General features: G+C 46.7%; 1 protein-coding gene across 2 annotated transcripts in view; it reads right to left on the bottom strand.

Moving 5' to 3' along the window:
• LOC137436370 (serine/threonine-protein phosphatase 4 regulatory subunit 3) overlaps positions 1–20,767 on the bottom strand; it is a 156,534-nt gene that overhangs the window by 120,635 nt on the left and 15,132 nt on the right. For both annotated transcript variants that reach the window (XM_068130091.2, XM_068130098.2), the window contains exons 2-3: positions 6,951–7,006; positions 6,426–6,524 (exon numbers count right to left, since the gene is read on the bottom strand). In XM_068130091.2, the coding sequence (XP_067986192.1) occupies positions 6,426–6,524; positions 6,951–7,006 (155 nt within the window). The remainder of the gene's footprint in view (positions 1–6,425; positions 6,525–6,950; positions 7,007–20,767) is intronic.

The following is a 20,767-nucleotide window of genomic DNA, read 5'->3' as shown; positions in this document are numbered from 1 at the left end:
CGAGGCTCTTGTAAGAGTTAACATTAATCACAAAAAAAAAACGGACATATAAAACAAATAATAAAGGGAGGAGACAAGTTGGGGAGAGAGAGGGAAGCACACAGTACAAGAGTAGAGAACAAGGACATCGGGAGCTCTGTGGGAGGGAGGGGGCTTGGGCGGAGGAGGCATGGAAAGGGAAGGGGGGGAGTGGGGGGGGGGGGTGGGAGAGGTATAAAACACGTGGACACGGCTAGGACTTCCAGGAAAGAAGTCGGTATTTCGAAAAAGTGTATCTGGGGTGAATTAACGGGGGTCGAAAAGATCAAGGTTTTGGATGGGGGAAGATAAGAGATGGTGGTGAACAGCTGTTTTAAAGACCTGGAGGGAGGCGTGGGATTGAAGAGAGTGGGGGAGTTTGTTCCAGAGGCAGGAGTAAAGAGGAATGAAAGAGTGAAGGTGAGCGGAGTGTCTTGATTTTGGCAGTTTAACCAGAAGAGGGTTGCTGGCAGATATTGTGCGACCTGTAGGAATATTTGGGGGACAGAGCACAGACAGAGCTGGGGGAGCTCGGGCGGAGAGGAGTTGATAGAAGACAGAAAGACCACCTACCTGCCTGTCGTGAGTGAGTGAGTGAAAGGCCTTCAGAGTTAGCTTCATCGTGGGAGATTCCAATGATTCTGAAAGCTTTGGGTATGACTATGACCATGAGCAGCTGGGTATGACTGGGTAAAGTGGGTACAGAGAGAGACGGGGTTGGAACACAAGATTTTGACGCAAACACAGAGTTGAGGCATTCAGCTTTTTCACATGCGGAGTCAGCTGTGTAGCCGTTTGAGATAAGGGAGGGAATGGAAGGGGAACAAACACCAGAAACAGATTTGACCAGACGCCACCAGGATTTGGAAGAGGGAGACAGGTTTGAGAGTTCAGTCTTGAGAGTACAGAGATGGTGCTTCCCTGGCTCTCCTGAGGGTAGACACAATACAATATATACAATATATACAATTTCTGCTACAATATATCCACAATAGTGCTGTTAGCTAGATTCAAAATCCCGTCTCGGAACCGTCTCGATAAATTTTCAATTTTCATAACGGGATCTCGGGTCGGCTCGGTTCCTGACAAAGTAATACATTAAAAAAAAAAAAAAAAAAAAAAAAAAGGCTTCAGAAATAATGGAATTTCATTACAATATATAAACAACAATGAAAAAAATTCATTTCTGATGTTGAGTACTTAAATTCCGACTTAGCTTCCATTTACCGGGATGAAATAAAATACACCGCCTACATGCAGATGATCGGCCACCGCTAACGCTAAGCGTTCAATATAGCGTGCTCACCGACCTGACGCACGTCCCACTACCCAACTTATCAGGCCTAAAGTGGAGATAAGATAACCAAAATACTTTCACATTCAAACCGTCAAACCAAACCCCCACCACCCCCCCCCCCCCCTCCCCCGAGGCCCGAGTCCTTATCTTCACAATTGTTATCGCCATGCTGTCTTATCATATTCGTTATCTTAAACGCCAAGATAGAAACAAATTAACTAAAAAAGCCATTGAAAAGTTTGAATGTGAACTCATTCTGTAATCTTGAAGTTAATTCGTACAAAACGAACATTAAACTCATTTTTTCAGTCTAACACGATGGATAATGACAACATAAAGCAGAGCGAAAAGCGATGTCAGGAAATAGTGTACTTTATATATTAGGGTGCCTTCACATACACGGATTATTCTTACGAGTCCTTACGGATCGCCAACTCGTAGTCAATCGCAAGCATCCGTAAATAACGGAGATGATTTTTGACATGTCAAAAGTTGTTGCGAGTTGTGACGAGTTATCTACGGATACCAGCGAGTTATTTACGGATGCTTGTGATTGACTACGAGTTGGCGATCCGTAAGGACTCGTAAGAATAATCCGTGTATGTGAAGGTTGCATTACGTTTTAGCGGTTGCCGAAGACGATAAGAAGAGGCAATTTCGTTCGGTACAAAAGGTTGTTTATTGTACAGGTATCTCCAGCAACTGCTAGCGAACGGAAGTCGTAACGGCTTATAGAAAACCAAGAACCCTCTTCGGAGGGTGTGGCTCCAACAGCCGCGCGTGCGTCATGACGACACAACCAAAGTCCGTGTACGTGGGTTCGACCAAACATTCGTAATGGTAACCGTCACATGCGGATAAGTTAACCGCGACAAGTGAATAAGTTAACCGCGACATGTGAATAAGTTAACCACTACAACGTGTACAATCCGAAATGCATTATAGGCTTATAAATATGACTTAAGAAGTGCATTGTTTGTTGACAAGGGGAAAATCCTGGAACAGTGAGTTCACTTTATCTATCATCGTTTGTGTCAGGTCAGCTGCACTTGCGAAAAATGATGCTTGTGCAGAAGCAGAGTAATGAAAGCAAGGCTCAATAAATGCCTCTATTATGGAAAATATCTGCAAGAAATTGGAATTTTAACCGGCATTTTTTTACCGAGAAATTGCGTCAGTCAATTTATCTCGGGACCGTCCCGAGACCGTCTCGAAAGCCGAAACCGCCGGGATTTCGTCCCGGTCTCGGATCGGTTGACAGCCCTAATCCACAAGATCAATTTATGAACATCTCGATTAATGTTTGAATCTCCTGATGATATTTCAAGTGGGAGTGAAAGACTGCCATCTCCCCCATGATGGGATTGTCTTGTGTCCCTGCAACTCGTCAAAGACGTTAGGCCTTTTCTATACTCGGCAAGTCGCATTCTTCCCAGAGATGGGTGAGTTTTCTGATGCCATTGGAATCAAAGTTTTTGAAAAATGAAAATCCTTTTGACTCCCTCTATAATCTCTCAGTTTCATTTGGCACATCTAATATTTATAACACTGGTTATCAACATTCTCCATATTTAACAACATTTCATGATTTAAATAAAGGTGGACTTGTGGAAATGGAAACATGACCTACTTTGTGGCACATACCCTAAATAATAAAAAGTTGTTTCGTTCAAAAACATTAAATCATCTCATTCACAGGATGATGTTCTCTGCAAAACAAGCTCCTAATGACACTTCCAATAAAATCTAATACAATAACCTGGTGTTCGATAAAATGCAGAAACATAATAAACAGTTCAAAAACAAGATGAAGTAAAAACAACAATGAAACATACAACAAAATACAGGGTAACTTGGACAAAGGAGGAGGCATTTGGCCTATCAAGCCTGCCCTCTATTGATACCACTTTTATTCAATCAGTTTATTGACTTAATTTCGCCAAGACAGGGAGGTGAAGGGGGAGTGTTGTGGAGAAGTAATTGGAGAGTATCACCCCTAGGGTGCTATAATATTTTATGGAGGAAGGGGGTGGTGGGGTAAGGAATGAACAAACACAAACAGCATTATTCACCCGGAATCAATCCAAGTATCACAATCACCGATCCATACCTCACCTACCAACTCGTCCTGTCAATAGCTATGTTTTCCTTTACGCCGTTGCTTTTTGAAACCTATGTAACTCAAATATACAGGGTGTTTCAAAAATATTGATACAACTTTGACTTCCTGCCATTTCTTTGTTTTTTGACCGATACCGTTTTCCTTTTTTTTGTATACAGAATTGAGGCTCGTGTAAGAGCTAACACATTTAACATGAAAACATACACAGACACATAAAATATGCAATGAAGGGAACGGGAGACAAGAGGGTGAGAGACGGAAGTACACAAGCACAAGAACAGAAGAGAACAGGGACGTCGGTAGGCTGGGGGAGGAGGGAGGAGTACACAGTATAAAGCAAATGATCACTTCTAGGAATTTCAGGGAAGAAGTTGGGGATTTACAGAGGTGGATTTGGGGTGTTTTAACAGGGGTAGAAAATATCAAGGTTTTGGATAGTTAACAGCTGTTTTAAGAGATGGTGGTGAACAGCTGTTTTAAGAGATGGTGGTGAACAGCTGTTTTAAAGACCTGGAGGGAGGAGAGGGATTGAAGAGAGTGAGGGAGTTTGTTCCAGAGGTGGGAGAAAAGAGGAATAAAGGAGTGAAGGTGAGCAGTGAGTCTTGATTTTGGCAGTTTCACCAAAAGAGGGTTGCTGGCAGATCTTGTGCGTCCTGCAGGCATATTTAAGGGACAAAGCACAGACAGAACATGGGGAGAAAGGCCGGAGAGAAGTCGGTAGAAGACAGAAAGACCACCTACATTTGAGATTCCAATGATTCTGAAAGCTTTGATTTCAACAGTGTGAAGCCGAGCTAGGTGTGAGGCAGGAGCACCAGCCCAGAGGGGAGAGCAGTATTCCATTGAGCTGCAGATGAAAGCCTTGTATGTGGTGAGGAGCTCAGAAGTGCCCAGAAAGGACTTCGCATGACGGCCAACTTGGAAATGTGGGTTTCCCAGGAAAGATCATGGCAGATAGTGAGACCCAAAAGCTTGAGTGACAGAACTTCTTCAAGAGGATTGTTCAGAAAGTAGATGGGAGGGTTGTCCAGACGGTCTTTCCAGAGAGACAAAGTGAGAGTGTGAGATTTGTCAGGATTGAAAGACATGTTCCACTTGTTTGACCAGTTTGTGATATTGTCCAGGTCTGCAGAGAATGAAGAGGCTGCTGCCTGACGATCTGAGTGTTGGGATATGGAGCGGCAGAGAGTGGAGTCATCAGTAAAGAGATAGAGAGGATTTTCCAGAGAGTCGGAGAGATCATTAATGAATGAATGATCGTTTTAAGGCCATTTTCCCCGCTGGAGTGGGGGTTAGCCTCGCGGGCCCCATGACAATCATGGTTCCCTGTTTGAGGAGAGATCATTAATAAAAGTAAAAAAAAAACACCTTTCGAGGCCATTTTTCCCCGCAAGCGGCGGTTGGCCTTTTTCGGGGACCGTGGTTGTTGTTGTTTTTTTTGGTCCCCTTTTTTGAAGCAATGTTTTACGGCCGGATGCCCTTCCTGCCGCCAACCATTTTTGTCGCCTTGTTACGACAAACAGGGAATTACCAGTGAACTGGTACTCAATTAGCCGACCTCGGAAGGATGGCAGGCTGAGTCAACCCCCCTGGCGTTAATTCAGCGATCGACCGGGATTCGAACCCAGGATCCTAGGATCCTAAGCTGGCACCCTAACAGCTAGCCCAACACCAGGCTGGCAACACCAGGGGGTTAGCCTCGCGGGCCCCATGACAATCATGGTTCCCTGTTTGAGGCCTGTTTGAGGAGAGATCATTAATGAAGACCAGAAAAAGCACAGGGCCCAGAACACTGCCTTGAGGAACTCCAGCCTGAACAGGAAGGGGAGATGAGAGAAACCGATTCAGGGCCACACGTTGACGACGACTAGAAACGAAGTCTGCAAGCCATGCGTGGAGATTTCCATGGATACCATACGAGGAGAGTTTGGTGAGCAGGGCGGGGTGCCAGACCGTATCAAAGGCACGATTTTCAGGGTTTGGTGGTGTTATCATGGTATTTGTTCCCTGGGATTTCTAGATCTGTAGCTCAACTATACCATTGACAGTGGAGCAGTATACAAAAGTGGTGGCTCTGTGGTATGAGACTAAATCAACAACCACAACCACATTTTCTGGAGGGCAGAACCACCTGAGGAGATCACAGAGAGGTACCTGAAACGGCCTAAGGTCACATGCTTCTGCACCTTCAATGCCAGATGGGGAATGCTAGGGCCTTACTGGTTTGATAATGACAACAGCAGGACGGTGACCATCGACGGTGAGCGCTACCCAGCAGTGCTCCAGAAGTTCCATTATGATCTAGCCCAAAACGTCACCCCATTCCAGCTCAGCATGACCTGGTTTATGCAGGATCGGGTACCCCTGCATACAGCTGGTGACACCATCACTTTCCTGCAGCAGCTCTTCAGAAACTGTCTCGTTTCCCTGAGTACTGCTCTGTCTACGTCAACCGCCCTGCCGCACTGGATGATCTGAAGCAGGAGGTGTCAGACTATCTCCAGGCAGTGCATGAGACCTACAGGAAAGTTGGACAGAACTTTGGAGTCAGGATCAATGCCTGTCTGAACCGCAGAGGGACACACATCAAGAATGTCAATTACAAGGATTTTGTGTAAATGCCAATTTCAGACCTTGGCCTCTCACTAACTCTAGCAGTGATGTACTGCAATAGCAAAGGAAATACCATGTGATAAGCTTTCAAGAAATGTTTGGTTCACATTCCTGAGGTTTCTGTTTTTTTGTAAATCAACGTATAAAGTTGTATCACTCTTTTTGAAACACCCTGTATATGTATTGTTTCTTCCTTTCTGATGTAAAAAGTCCGATCTCCTTCAGCCGCTCATCATAGCTTCGTCTTGCTGGGCCCGGAATCGATCTAGTAGCCCTACGCTGAACCCTCCCTATGACAACCATGTCCTTCTTCAGGTGTGGTGACCGAAACTGCACACAAACATAAATAAACTTGAGCAGAAAAAAAAAAATTACCTGACAAATTTTTTCCCATATCTCATCACAACCTGCTTTTTCTTGGAAGCTGAGGGCCAAGTCATAGTTCTCGGCCTCGGACCACACAATTAGGGTGTCCTGAAGATCAGAGAGAGCATGATTAAATAATTTAAAATTACAGTACAGACATATTTGGTTTGTACCCAAGTTAAACAAACAAGTACTCAGAATAAAATATAAGAAAACAACATTAAATTCCACCTTTAAAAATGCACATAAAGACAGTTTTAAAATGCACATAATACACAATAGTTAATGCATAGAATCAACTAATACTCAAATTAGCAAACCTATCATTTTATGAATAAAAGCCCCAACCCTCAAACTGTGACGATGCAGAAAGCTTTCCAAAATAATAGTAAACACATACGGTAGAAGTCAAAGCTAAGATTGCAACTTCACCGTGACAGTTCAGCAAAATAATGTGAAATACCTTTGTTGCAGCAACATCGGTTTGCCAAAAAAAATGACAGCAAGACAAGGATAAGATACAAATGTGCATACCTGCTGTTTCTGGTATGCGGTATTTGGTTTGATTTTAGACTCCAGAAGTACCGAGCCTGCATAAAAAAATAGGATATGCAAGGTCAGCACACACATATCAAAAAGTTGTACGGCCATGAAACATACGTGTGCATAAATACAAGCAAATACACAACCCAGGAATCCGTTAAGACTCAAAAGTTAAAATAAATTGCAATATGCAATTTAAAGATCGTGAAGATCGGTTTCCAAGTTAACCTCAACAATTGGTAATAAGAATGACAGGGCATTTATCGGTGTGTATGCGTATATTTACCGGACAAGTTGAGGTGGAGTACAAGTCGAAATGGCTAATTTCCCCATTTTTCTTTCCTTTATTCATAGATAAGTCAATTCGGAGTCAACTACAGGAGATAATAAACTGTCAGTCAGTCAGAACAATAGAGGTGGTAATTCCTCCCTGACACTGCCACAACGCACCTCAGCCAACTGTACTTCCAGGTCCAAGAATATTGATGAGCTGTTTTGTGCATATTATTTGAACTACTTTGTGGAATGACCTTTCAAAAAAATTAGGAATGTAAATAGTTTTTCAACATGTTTGTTTTTGTTATCATATGGAGTTACAGTATTTAAAACAAGCCACGTTTCTCGCCGAAGTTAACTTCCAACATAAAAGCTGCCATGTACGACTTGCGTGACTTTACGGGAGGCATTTTTAGATGACGTTGTAAGGATGGATACATATGATTAGGATTCAAAAGGATGAATCAAACATAATTGGCAGAGTGTGTGCTCATTACTGATTGTATAACGCTTCAGCTGCGTCAATGAACGGATTATCGTTTAATTGCTTATCCAATCTGCAAACTTTCCAGGCAAAGAATTCTTTAGTGCGTTTTAAATTAACAATTTTACAATTTATTTCAGAAAAAAAAAAAAAAATCCCACTTTGCAATTTTTTCTCATCTATCTATAATTCCAGTAATCTCTGTCTGTCTGTCTGTACGTCTGTACGTTTGTCTGTGACCGCTGTTTCTCGACAACCACGGGTCCGATATACTTTTAACTTGCCAGGTATATTGCTGGGGACCCGAGGATGTGCCTTTTCAAGGTTTCATATTAATCGGACAATTACTTACCGAGCTATGTCCAAAAAACGATTCAACCAATCAGAGAGCAGCGAACGATCGCGTGTGCCGAACGTGGCGGGCACACTCTGCCTCGGATGGCACATTTGAGAGCGTATTCATTTATTTCACGTTTGCAAACTATGTTGGCGTTAAACTATGTTTTACAACTAATAAAAACGAATTTGCGATTCATTCGCTTTCCTGCGCGTTTGTGCACGCGATGGCGATTTCTTTACCAAACTCCGGAAGCCGTTCGCTTTGGACCAAACCATTGCATGTAAATAGAGGGGGGGGGATTGTCACCACTCGCAAGCCGTTCGCTTTGGACCAAACCATTTCATGTAAATAGAGGGGGGGGATATAATTTTAGATATAGATATAGTACGGGCAATGCCCTAGTCTATCTATAATTCCAGTAATCTCTGTACGTTTGTACGTCTGTACGTTTGTCTGTGACCGCTGTTTCTCGACAACTACCGGTCCGATATACTTGAAACTTGCCAGGTATATTGCTGGGGACCCGAGGATGTGCCTTTTCAAGGTTTGAAATTAATCGGACAAGTACTTACCGAGCTATGGCGATTTAGCCGTTCGCCGTTCGCTTTGCCGTTGCGAATGGACCAAACCATTCATGTAAATAGAGGGGGGGGGGGGGTTCTGTGGTCGTTCGCTTTGGCTTTGCGAATGGACCAAACCATTCATGTAAATAGAGGGGGGGGTTCTGTGGTCGTTCGCTTTGGCTTTGCGAATGGACCAAACCATTCATGTAAATAGAGGGGGGGGGGGGGGGTTCTGTGGTCGTTGCGAATGGACCAAACCATTCACATCGAATCATCGAATCACATCGAATGGACCAAACCGTTCGCTTTGGACCAAACCATTGCATGTAAATAGAGGGGGGGGGTTCTGTGGTCGTTGCGAATGGACCAAACCATTTCATGTAAATAGAGGGGGGGGGGGGATATAATTTTAGATATATATATAGTACGGGCATTGGCAAGGAACGGGCACCCACGTACGGGCAATGCCCTAGTTTATGCAATTCATGGTCTTAAACCATAGATAAGTCGATTACGAGTACAAGTCGAGGCCCAGCATTCTGGGAAAAATTTTACATATATATTGTTGCGAATATGGAATTTGGCCTCCATATCCGCTTATAAATATTCCCCTATTTTCTCCAATACTCCCCAACTTTCCCCGATCCCCCATTCCCTAGTCCCATTGCATGTAAATAACAATCAGTAGAGCCGACCTTCCCCTTATTCGCCCATTAAATGTCGTGCCCAGGTCCACCGCACCACACGTAGACAACTTTCGGACATCTTCCTAGTTATTCTTATTCTATGTCAGTTAAGGCCTCGTCTCCATTAATTATGACTCTTCGTTGCACCAGAATGTGATTATATGGCATCAGTAGTGAGTTTAGGACCTTTCCCATACCTCCTTCCATCTTCTTCCCCAACAATTACAACAACAACAGAGGAGATGGCGGCGGAGCGGGGGAGGATGCGTCCTCACACCGGCTCGATTAGCGCCATAGACCATGCGCTCCACGGGGTTACCACGAAGGGGCTCCTTGTCAGCTCCTCGTCAAGGGCGGAGCCTGGTAAACCCCCCGCACGCACCCAATGAGAAGCAACGTGCCGATTCCACGAGGCGGAGCTAACGAGCCGAGGGCGTGTCACTCCCCGCCGGATATACGCGGCCCCGCGCCGGATGTGACGTCAGATGCGCACCCAGCTTGGAGAAGGAAAGCCACCTGCGAGCGCTGAGAGAGATGCGCCCCCAGCTTGAGCAGACAAGACGCCATCCGAGCGCTGCGACCTCCCCGCATCTCTGGACCGGACCGAGTCGATTCTGACCTTTGAGCCCAGGTGCACCTGGAGCCATCGCTACCCGCCTGTCCTTTCCATCAATCCCCGTGTGAGTCAGCTTTGTCCCGTTTATCTGTTGTCTGTTGGGAATAATATAAGATTGTGTCTAAGTGCTTGTCTTTCTATGCTGTCCCTCTTGTAGTTGTAATCTAACCTTCCGCCTTAATATAACCTCCTCCGGAGGTCTTGAGAACTGAACCCCTGGTGTCGTATTGTGTTATTGTAATCCAGCCGGGTGTCTTCTTTTTCTTATTGAGCCAGCATCGCGCGACTTCGTCAACGTCGAGTATAGTCGGGTAATTTGTGCGGACACGACGGCCATTCCGCTCGGCCCACTTTAACATCAAAGTCGTGTCTGTAACAATTGGTGTCAGGAGTGGGATTCGAACCTGGGACTAAATTTATTTAGCCCAAATTTTGGACACCAATTGTGTTAGTACGGTAACAATTGGTGTCGAGGAGTGGAATTCGAACCCGGGACTAAATTTATTAGGCCCAAATTTGTAACAGTTAGAATCGATTTGGAGCGCGTTTCCCGCGCGAAATTATAACGGCGAAATTTGAATTTGTTTTACGAAAATAAAAAATAAAAACCGAATTTTGAAAGTCGCGCTATGGCGGATCAAGACAGCTGGGGTCCGGTAGAGGAGAGAGAGGTAGGGTCGATCCAGGACCAAAATGAGGGACAGGAGGAGAGCGAAGCAGTGAGGGCGGCAGGTTCGCAAAATAGCGCCGTCACGCACGAAGAAGCGGGCGCGCAAAATGGCGCCTCGCTCATCACCGCGCCAGCGACCGTGGCAGCGCCCCCGGTGGATTTGAACTTGTTTTTTATGCAAATGAAGGCCCTTATGGACAAGAATAATGAAGAAATGGAAAGCAGAATAATGATGGGAATGAGGGCTGATAGGGAACAAATGGGGAACCGGATGGATGCTCAGAGTGAGCAAATGAGGGTTAATAGTGAGCGATTAGAGGGCCAAATGGGGGTAATGAGGGACGAAGCGAGGGGTACCAGTGAGGGGTTAGACAATAATTTTGAGGAGTTAGACAAGAAATTTGGGAAGTTAGACAATAATTTTGAGGGGTTAGACAACGGGATAAAAGAAGTGAAAAATGGGTTAATGGGGGTAGAAAATAGAATGGCTGCCCAGGAGAATCAGATAGAGGGAGTGAAAAATGGGTTAGAGGGGTTAGAAAACAGTATGGAAGGCAAATTGAGGGACATGAGGGACCAAGCGGAAAGGGAAGTTAAACAAATGGAGCAGCAGATAGAGGGGGTCAGAATGGGGGTAGAAACCAAACTGGATGCTCACAGGGAGGAAATGGAGCAGATGAGGGTGGCATCTGGGCAGGAGATGCAAGTGATGGGAGAGGAGATCAGAAGAGGAGTGAGTGAGGAGGTCGGAGGAGTGCGCGAGGAGGTGAGGCACTGTAAGGAGCACATGGAGAAGGAGGTGAGAAAGGGGACTGTAAAGTTACAAGGGGGCATAGAGGTCCTGACGCAGGAGGTGGAACAGCTGACGGAGGGACAAAAAGGACTAACGGAGCAGGTTCAAAGGAACACTGCGGTATTAGGAGGGTTGAAAGCGACACAAAACGACATAAAAAACGACTTGATAGCGACAAAGAGGGAATGTCAGATGGTACGTGAGGGACTGACAACGAGGTTGGACGAGGTGATAGAGGTAATGGAGACGAAGGACCGGCAGGTGAGGACGCACCTGGAAACGGTCAAGGTAGCCTTAGAGGACGAGCTGGAGGAGACGTACCGGGGAATAAAAGAGGTGAAGCAGAAACTAGAAGAAGTGGAAGAAGGGATGAGCGAAATTAAGAAGCGACGGAGAGAGGATAAGAAAGAGATAAAGGAGGAAGTAAAAGAATTGGTCCAAAGTCTGTGTTTGGATCGTGATGATGTGCTCATTAACCGGATGAGGGATTCGCAGGTGATGGAGGAGAAGCGAAGAGGAAGAGGACCCGGTGTAAGTGGTGACCAATATGGTCGTGCGTATGATGCGCCAGGGGATTTAATAAGCTTGGGGGTCGAGATAGACCCGGGTGTTCGTGAGAGGCCGCTGGTGAAGTGTGCGACAGGTCTGGTGTGCGAAAAAGGAGGTGTGCGAGAAAGTCCGACTCTGGGGTGTGTGAGGAAAAAGTGCGTGCCAAGGAGTGAGGGTGCTGGCGAGAGTGAGTCGGTCGTAGCGTGTGTGCGAGGGAGCACATGGAAGCGCAGTGTGGTGAGTGTTACAGAGGGTGTGACGGGAGAGTGTGTGCGAGAAAGGTGTGTGACGGACAGGTGCATGAGGAAAGAGTGCGCTGTCAGAAGTAAGGAAGAGTGTCCACCTGTGGTGAGTGTTACAGAGGGTGTAACGGGAGAGTGTGCGCGAGAAAGGTGTGTGACGGACAGGTGCATGAGGAAAGAGTGCGCTGTCAGAAGTAAGGAAGAGTGTCCACCTGTGGTGAGTGTTACAGAGGGTGTAACGGGAGAGTGTGCGCGAGAAAGGTGTGTAACGGACAGGTGCATGGGGAAAGAGTGCGCTGTCAAGAGGAAGGGTGAGTGCGCTGTCAGGAATGGAGGTGAAAGTAGTGAGAGTGACATGGAGCGTGAGTTAGTTGTGACAGGTGAGCGAGGATGTACACCTGGGATGGAAGGATGCACACCTGGAATGGTAGAGCGTGAGTGGGAATGCACGCTGGAGTTGGTGGTGAGGCACGTGGTTGGGTGTGCGAATGAGGGCACACCTGTGATTGTCACAGAGGAGGTGACCGAGGAGGGGGCGCGAAGAGGTGTATTGGTGAGGTGTGCTACCAACGAATGTGTGCCAAAGTGTTCGGTGGTCAGGTGTGTGACCAAGGCTGTGAGTGGAATGGGTGTACCTGGGTGTGTAAGGAACGGTACAAGGAGAATGGGAACAGCTGCATGTATGAGCAAGGAACGGGCTGCGGGGTGTAAGCATGCAGGTGAAGCATCGACGTTACACGGGTTAAAGGTCAGGTCGACTTTTAGCCGAAGCGGGCCCTCGGTGCGTGCCGGGCTTCGCGTGCCGCGAGAACCAGCGGGGATCCGAGCCACGGCGGGTTCAAAAGGACCGCCGTGCGCGATCCGTGCTGGGCCTCGCTTTGAACGTCCGTGCTCCACTAGGCGGAGCGGGCGGCCCGATAGAAAGAGTCGTCATGGCGACCACTTTTTGTTGAGGAATTCCGGCAGGTCGAGATCGGGACATTGGATGGCTCCGTGCCGAGAAGGTGCGTGGGATCTCGGGCCGGGTAAACCTCCTTCCCTGCACCGAAGGCAGGATGCAGCCAGCCACTGGCACAGAACAACCAGCATCCATTGCTTGGCTTTACGAAGCCGGGCTTTGGACGGGAATTGGCGCACCGAGAGGTATTAGTGAGTCGACTGGGTGATGAGGTTAGTGTTTTGGACCCAAAATTAGAGAAAAACAAAATTTGGTGATTGGCAAAGGATTGGCAGTAGTGATTGGCAGATGATGAGTAGGATTGGCAAATTTTTGATTTGTTGAAATTTGATGTGCAAAATTGGTAGTGAGAGACCCCCGATGTGGTGGGATGGCATCCCTGCCACCCTTCCCATGAGGGGGGCAAAGGAGCAATAGTTTATGGGGTGTATGGCAGTGAAAACTAGCCCGGGTGGGTTAGGATATTGTGTGTAGGGATCTAGAAGATGACATTAGGTAACGTTAAGTTTAGTTAGTGACTGATACCTGTAGTGGGGACGCAGGTAGATTAGTATGGATGATAATGACGTGGGAGCGCAATAGTTTAAAGGGACGACTGGGAAGCGCAAGTTTCAGAAGGGAGTAGTTAGCTGAGATGATGCCGTGTTTGTGAGAATTGAACAGGTGTGATTGCACAGGTGTGCAACTGGACAGGTGTGTGGAGCAGTGTATGAGTAGTGAGTGTGTGGATCAGCGCGAATGCGCTTGGGGAGAGAAGGGTGCAGGTGGCACCAGGTGGGAGAGCACAGGTGTGCAAGTACAGGTGTGTGGAGAGAGTTGGAGTGAGTGGTACGGAGTGGTGTGCATGGTGCGAAGGTGTGGATGGGGGAAGAGTGGACCCCTTTCACGAGTACCCGGGGCGGGTAGTGTAAGTGTTAGGTAGAGGGTGCAGGTAAATTGTGGTTGGATATTGGCATTTGTGGTGCGGTTGCAGAATGGTATTGTGGATGGGTGCATTAGTGTTGTGGAAATGGCTGGGCGTGTAGCCTGTTAGTGTGTGTAGTTGGTTGGGCACTCCACCACTGTGAGGATGTCGGCCAGGTGAGGCCGCAGGTGGGCTCTGGGAGCCGGTAGTTGTGAGTGGGTGCCTGAGGATCCCGGGTGTGGATCGGGCAGCCCAGTGCCAGAGAGGGCACCGAGTGGGGAGAGCGCCAGAGGGCCTGCCCCAGGTAGTTAGGTTAGGGTAAGGAGCAGGTAAGCTCGGAGGCAACTGCAGTGGTGGAGGTGTGCAGGTGGGTAGACCCACTGGGAGAGGTACACGCCACAGCCCAGAAATTGTGCGAGGGCACCGGGAGATGAATCGGGGGAGTGAGACCCCAAATTGAAAAGCACCACAGTTTGGCCAATGGGAATTGGTTTTTAGAACCCATAGTGTAAGAGGGCCAATGGTTTGGCCGGAGAAAGACCCCGGGTAGGGTAAAGTTGTTAAAGTCATTTAGGAAATAGTTAGGATTGAAGAACCTGTCGCACCATACGCAGCCACTTACCTGTGGTGATGATGATGACTCCACACCTGTGTTTTCTTTGTTTTGTTGCAGGAGATGAATCGCTGTGTGGATTTGTGAGACGCATCACGACGTGGATGAGACATTGGGGTGATTCCATCTCTCCCTCCCTAGGAGGGACTGATGATGAATTGGTAATGGCAAATTATGATGTTGAGTTGGAGATGGCAAATTTTGATGAGAGTTGAAAATGGCAAATTTGATTGGTTAGGAGGGAGAGAAGACGAATTTGGTATATGGGAGGAACGGGGAAGACAGTAGGGATGTTTGTTGATTTGTAAAGTAGATGTTTATGGGTAGTGTTGTGTTTTGTGGATACAGTAAGGGGTAAGGGAGGGTCCATGTAGGTTACCTGGTGGGGGGGGGGGGGGCGTACGATAGGAACGTACCTGTCTCACCTGGTTCCCATGTGCACCCAGTGTGCATCACCTTACATTGCGTGCACTTTTGCACCCTTACCACCTTACTCACTTGTCTGCTTCTTTTGTCTCCCACCTCCGAGGATCTGGCTTTGGGGTAGAGAGAGAGGAGAGAGAGGTGCTGGCTGCGCAGTTGTGGGCCTGCACTTTCGCTGTTTGCTGCCGGGATCGATACACCATATGGACCGCAATGTTTGTGGCCACCCACAATGGACCGCAGTTCGTTTGCGGCCAAGCACCACCCGGGGATGGACCTATGGATCAACGTGGCACCTATGCCATACAGGTGAACCACTAATAGTTAACACCACCAAGTGCACCACAAGAAGAGCAAGAGACACCTGCAGGGTTAGGGGTTGTCGAATTTATTTTTATTCCAATGAACAATGGTGACTGCACCGATTGGTGGTGGGGTGGTGCTTTTGATGCTGGGACGGGGTGCTCTGCACGTTATTAAAGGCCGTCGGCCACAGAGCACTCGTGGGTTGGTGTATCGATGTTGGCAAGCGCGCTCTCTCTCTATGCATAACATCTGCATGTGTCCCTCCAAAAACAGGTCCTGGATCGTAGTGTAAATAGCAGCGTAGTCTTGTAAATAATGCTCCCTACCGGCTGTATGTTTAGTTTGAGAATTCTTTCCGGATTCGGTTATCCTGTGGGTGTGTTTCTGTGAGGAGAAGGGTGCAACGTCGCAGGGGGACATATTTACTCATTTGTGAATATCTGTAAAACTGTCGCACTCAGGGTAGAGTTAATAGTAGAGGGAACTACATTGCGTGCCACACTAAAGTAGGTAAAAATTTATCGGGTCGGGACGCCCCGAGGGTAGAGAAGGGTGCAATGTTGCGAATATGGAATTTGGCCTCCATATCCGCTTGTAAATATTCCCCTATTTTCTCCAATACTCCCCAACTTTCCCCGATCCCCCATTCCCTAGTCCCATTGCATGTAAATAACAATCAGTAGAGCCGACCTTCCCCTTATTCCCCCATTAAATGTCGTGCCCAGGTCCACCGCACCACACGTAGACAACTTTCGGACATCTTCCTAGTTATTCTTATTCTATGTCAGTTAAGGCCTCGTCTCCATTAATTATGACTCTTCGTTGCACCAGAATGTGATTATATGGCATCAGTAGTGAGTTTAGGACCTTTCCCATACCTCCTTCCATCTTCTTCCCCAACAATTACAACAACAACAGAGGAGATGGCGGCGGAGCGGGGGAGGATGCGTCCTCACACCGGCTCGATTAGCGCCATAGACCATGCGCTCCACGGGGTTACCACGAAGGGGCTCCTTGTCAGCTCCTCGTCAAGGGCGGAGCCTGGTAAACCCCCCGCACGCACCCAATGAGAAGCAACGTGCCGATTCCACGAGGCGGAGCTAACGAGCCGAGGGCGTGTCACTCCCCGCCGGATATACGCGGCCCCGCGCCGGATGTGACGTCAGATGCGCACCCAGCTTGGAGAAGGAAAGCCACCTGCGAGCGCTGAGAGAGATGCGCCCCCAGCTTGAGCAGACAAGACGCCATCCGAGCGCTGCGACCTCCCCGCATCTCTGGACCGGACCGAGTCGATTCTGACCTTTGAGCCCAGGTGCACCTGGAGCCATCGCTACCCGCCTGTCCTTTCCATCAATCCCCGTGTGAGTCAGCTTTGTCCCGTTTATCTGTCGTCTGTTGGGAATAATATAAGATTGTGTCTAAGTGCTTGTCTTTCTATGCTGTCCCTCTTGTAGTTGTAATCTAACCTTCCGCCTTAATATAACCTCCTCCGGAGGTCTTGAGAACTGAACCCCTGGTGTCGTATTGTGTTATTGTAATCCAGCCGGGTGTCTTCTTTTTCTTATTGAGCCAGCATCGCGCGACTTCGTCAACGTCGAGTATAGTCGGGTAATTTGTGCGGACACGACGGCCATTCCGCTCGGCCCACTTTAACATCAAAGTCGTGTCTGTAACAATATATATGTATATATATATATATATATATATATATATATATATATATATATATATATATATATATATATATATATATATATATACTACATATTATGTTCGTGTAAAAATTAAAGAGTCAAATTTCAACCATTTTGGACCATATTTAGAGGTTGCTAAATGAGGTTGAAGTTCTGACCTGCAGTGGCCTGGTACCAAGATCACCTGTGACCTGGCATAGTTAGTCACTTTAGCATTGATATCGTTTCCTTTTTACTCTTGGGAAAGCAGCTTCTGTTTCTATGGTCCTGCGCAACTTTAAGGTGGAATTGTTTATGTTCTTCTTTCTTCGTTATGATGGCAATATAACCATCAATAAGGGCCACACACCTTTCAGCATTGTCATTTACCACCTTCAAATGTTCAACTGTCTGTAGGTGTCTCCTTGCAATCCTCTCTGAGATCCCATATTACTCAGGGTCACCATCCACAAACACAGCTGGGATTTTATAAGGCACCTGAAGTAGTCCATTGTGTTCTTTGGGAGACAAGCGTTACGCCTAGGTCCCCCGTCGGGGAAGTGATGTGAGTTGACAAAGTGGAGGACGCAGAAAACATGCTATGAAATGATATTTCGCTCACAAGGTTCAGACATACATGGAGGCAGCCATCTTGGATTTTGACGTGGCGACCCAATTTTCAATAGCATTCTTCCTTATGCCGAGATACACCCACACACCAAATTAGAAGTTGGTACTTCGCTTATTTTTCAAGATATTCATCTCACAAGGTTCAGACATACATGGCGGCGGGCATCTTGGATTTGGACGTGGCGACCAAATTTTAAACAGCGTTCTTCCTTGTGCCTAGATACACCCACACACCAGATTAGAAGTTGGTACTTCGCTTATTTTTCGAGATATTTCGCTCACAAGGTTCAAACATATATATGGTGGTGGCCATCTTGGATTTTGACGTGGCGACCCAATTTTCAATAGCGTTCTTCCTTATGCCGAAATATACCCACACACCAAATTAGAAGTTGGTACTTCGCTTATTTTTCAAGATATTCATCTCACAAGGTTCAGACATACATGGCGGTGGCCATCTTGGATTTTGACGTGGCGACCCAATTTTAAACAGCGTTCTTGCTTGTGCCTAGATACACCCACACACCAGATTAGAAGTTGGTACTTCGCTTATTTTTCAAGATATTTCGCTCAGAAGGTTCAGATATATATATGGTGGCGGCCATCCTGGATTTTGACGTGGCGACCCAATTTTCAATAGCATTCTTCCTTATGCCGAGATACACCCACACACCAAATTAGAAGTTGGTACTTCGCTTATTTTTCAAGATATTCAGCTCACAAGGTTCAGACATACATGGCATCAGACATACATGGTGGCGGCCATCTTGGATTTTGACGTGGGTTGCACCCACACACCAAATTCGAATGCGGTCCTTCGCTTAAGCACGCACGCACACGCACGCACGGACGGAAAAACCATAGTCCCCCTTTCGCTCCGCTGTGCGACGGGGGACAAAAATATTCAATTGGCATGTCCTCAGACTTCCTGATATTCAGCTGTATGCACTGGAGGTTTATCCATTCCTTCCTTTTCAATGAATGCCTTTACCATTGCTCATTGTAGACTCTGTACATACAGCTGCATCAAGGAATGCCAAACCAATGAGCTCCTAATTGAGGTACCATGGAGGTCCAACAAATTTGGAACAGCCGGCTTTTGAAAAGGAAGAATTCACCTTCCGTACTTAAGATTTTGTAGGAAGTTAAGGTCAATGGGAGGAGCAGAAATGGCATGAGCAGTAGTGAACAATGCCCTAAAGCGAAGACTCGAACAACATGCAGATGTCACCAAATCTTTTCCTCACGATTAGAGAGCTGAAACTGTCTCTTAAACATAGAGATCTTGAGGATATATGATTTAGGTTTCTTGAAGGCAATATAATGCCTTGGCCAATGCCTTGGCCTTCGATATTGCAAGATGTGCTATGAATCACTCTCCACGACAACAGAGGACACCAAGAAAGTTTCCCACATTGAGAATATGCAGATATAAGGTGAGCCACAAGTTAGAACTTCTTTCACACACACACACACACCACACATACAACACACCATATAACACACCATATAACACACCAAACACCACACAGCACACACATACTACACTCGACTTCTCCCTTTGAGGAAAGGCAATCGATTAGAAGAGCCAAAAACGTCGTACCGCATTCCGATTTCTGTCCCTAGCATAGAACAAGCAGCTGGCACAGAGTCAATAGAACAAGCAGCTTGCACCGATTCAAGCACAAGCATATTGGAACGGTACGAGCAGCTCTTTGTCCACCTAACATTTTCAATGTGACAATAAACACAAGGAACCAGTGCCATGCAGATGCAACAAACAAAACAGATGATTGAAGGAAAGTACAAGAGGGATTATACAAAGAGGCAATGGATATGCAACTCCCGGATTTTCGCAATGAGTCAACAGAAAAAGAAGCTCACACCGAGTCAATAACAAGTATATCGCAATGAGTGAAGAACAAGCAGCTCGCAAGGAGTCGAGAACAAGAAGCTCACACCAAGTCAACCAAACAAGCAGCTTGCACCGACCGAGTCAAGGGAACAATCGGCTCACATTGAACTGAACTCATTGAATTGTTGAATTGAACATTGAATTGTCCACTGAACCAGCAGCTCGCAATAAGTCAACGGAACAAGTAGATCGCACCGCGTCAATGGAACAAGCAGCTCACACCAAGTCAACGGAACAAGCAGCTCGCACTGAGACAACGGAACAAACAGCTCACACCAAGTCAACGGAACAATCAGCTTGCAACGATTCAACAGAACAAGCAGCTCGCATCGATTCAAGAAAAAGTAGCTCGCACTGAGTCAATGGAACAAGCAGATCACACAGAGTCAACATAACAAGCAGCTCACACCGAGTCAATGGAACAAGCAGCTTGCACCGAATCAACTGAAAAAGGATCTCACACTGATTCAAGAACAAGCATCTCACACCGAGTCAACAGAACAAGCATCTTGCACAGATTTAAACACAGGAATCTTGGAATAGTACAAGCAGCTTGCACCATTTCAAGAACAAGCAGCTCACACTGAGTCAACATAAGAAGCAGCTGAAACCGAGTCAACATTACAAGCAGCACGACCCGATTCAATGGAACAAGCAGCTCGCACCAAGTCAACGGAACAAGCATTTCACAATGAGTCGAGAACAAGCAGCTGCCACCAATTCAAGAAAATGTAGCTGCACCGAGTCAATTGAACAAGCAGCTCACAATAAGTCAACACAACAAGCAACTCGCAATAAGTCAACGGAAAAAAGCATCACACCGATTCAAGAACAAGCATCTCAAGCCGAGTCAACAGCACAAGCACCTTGCACCCATTCAAACACAGGCATACAAGTAGCTTGGAACGGCACAAGCAGCTCTCATCCATTCAAGAACAAGCACCTCAAACCGAGTCAATGGAAGAAGCAGTTCGCACCGAGTCAACAGAGCAAGCAGCTCACAACAAGTCAACGGAGCAAGCAACTCACACCGATTCAAGAACAACTACCTTCCACATAGTCCATCGAACAAGCAGCTCACACTGATTCAAGAACAAGCATGTCACCCCGAGTCAACGGAACAATCATGTCACACCGAGTCAACGGAACAAGTATCTCGAACCGAGT

Source organism: Myxine glutinosa, chromosome 1, assembly GCF_964187855.1.
Source record: "Myxine glutinosa chromosome 1, kmMyxGlut1.1, whole genome shotgun sequence".
Classification (NCBI taxonomy): Eukaryota; Metazoa; Chordata; class Myxini; order Myxiniformes; family Myxinidae; genus Myxine; species Myxine glutinosa.
Note: the sequence above shows the minus strand (reverse complement) of the source record. Positions and strands in the feature narration are given on the sequence as shown.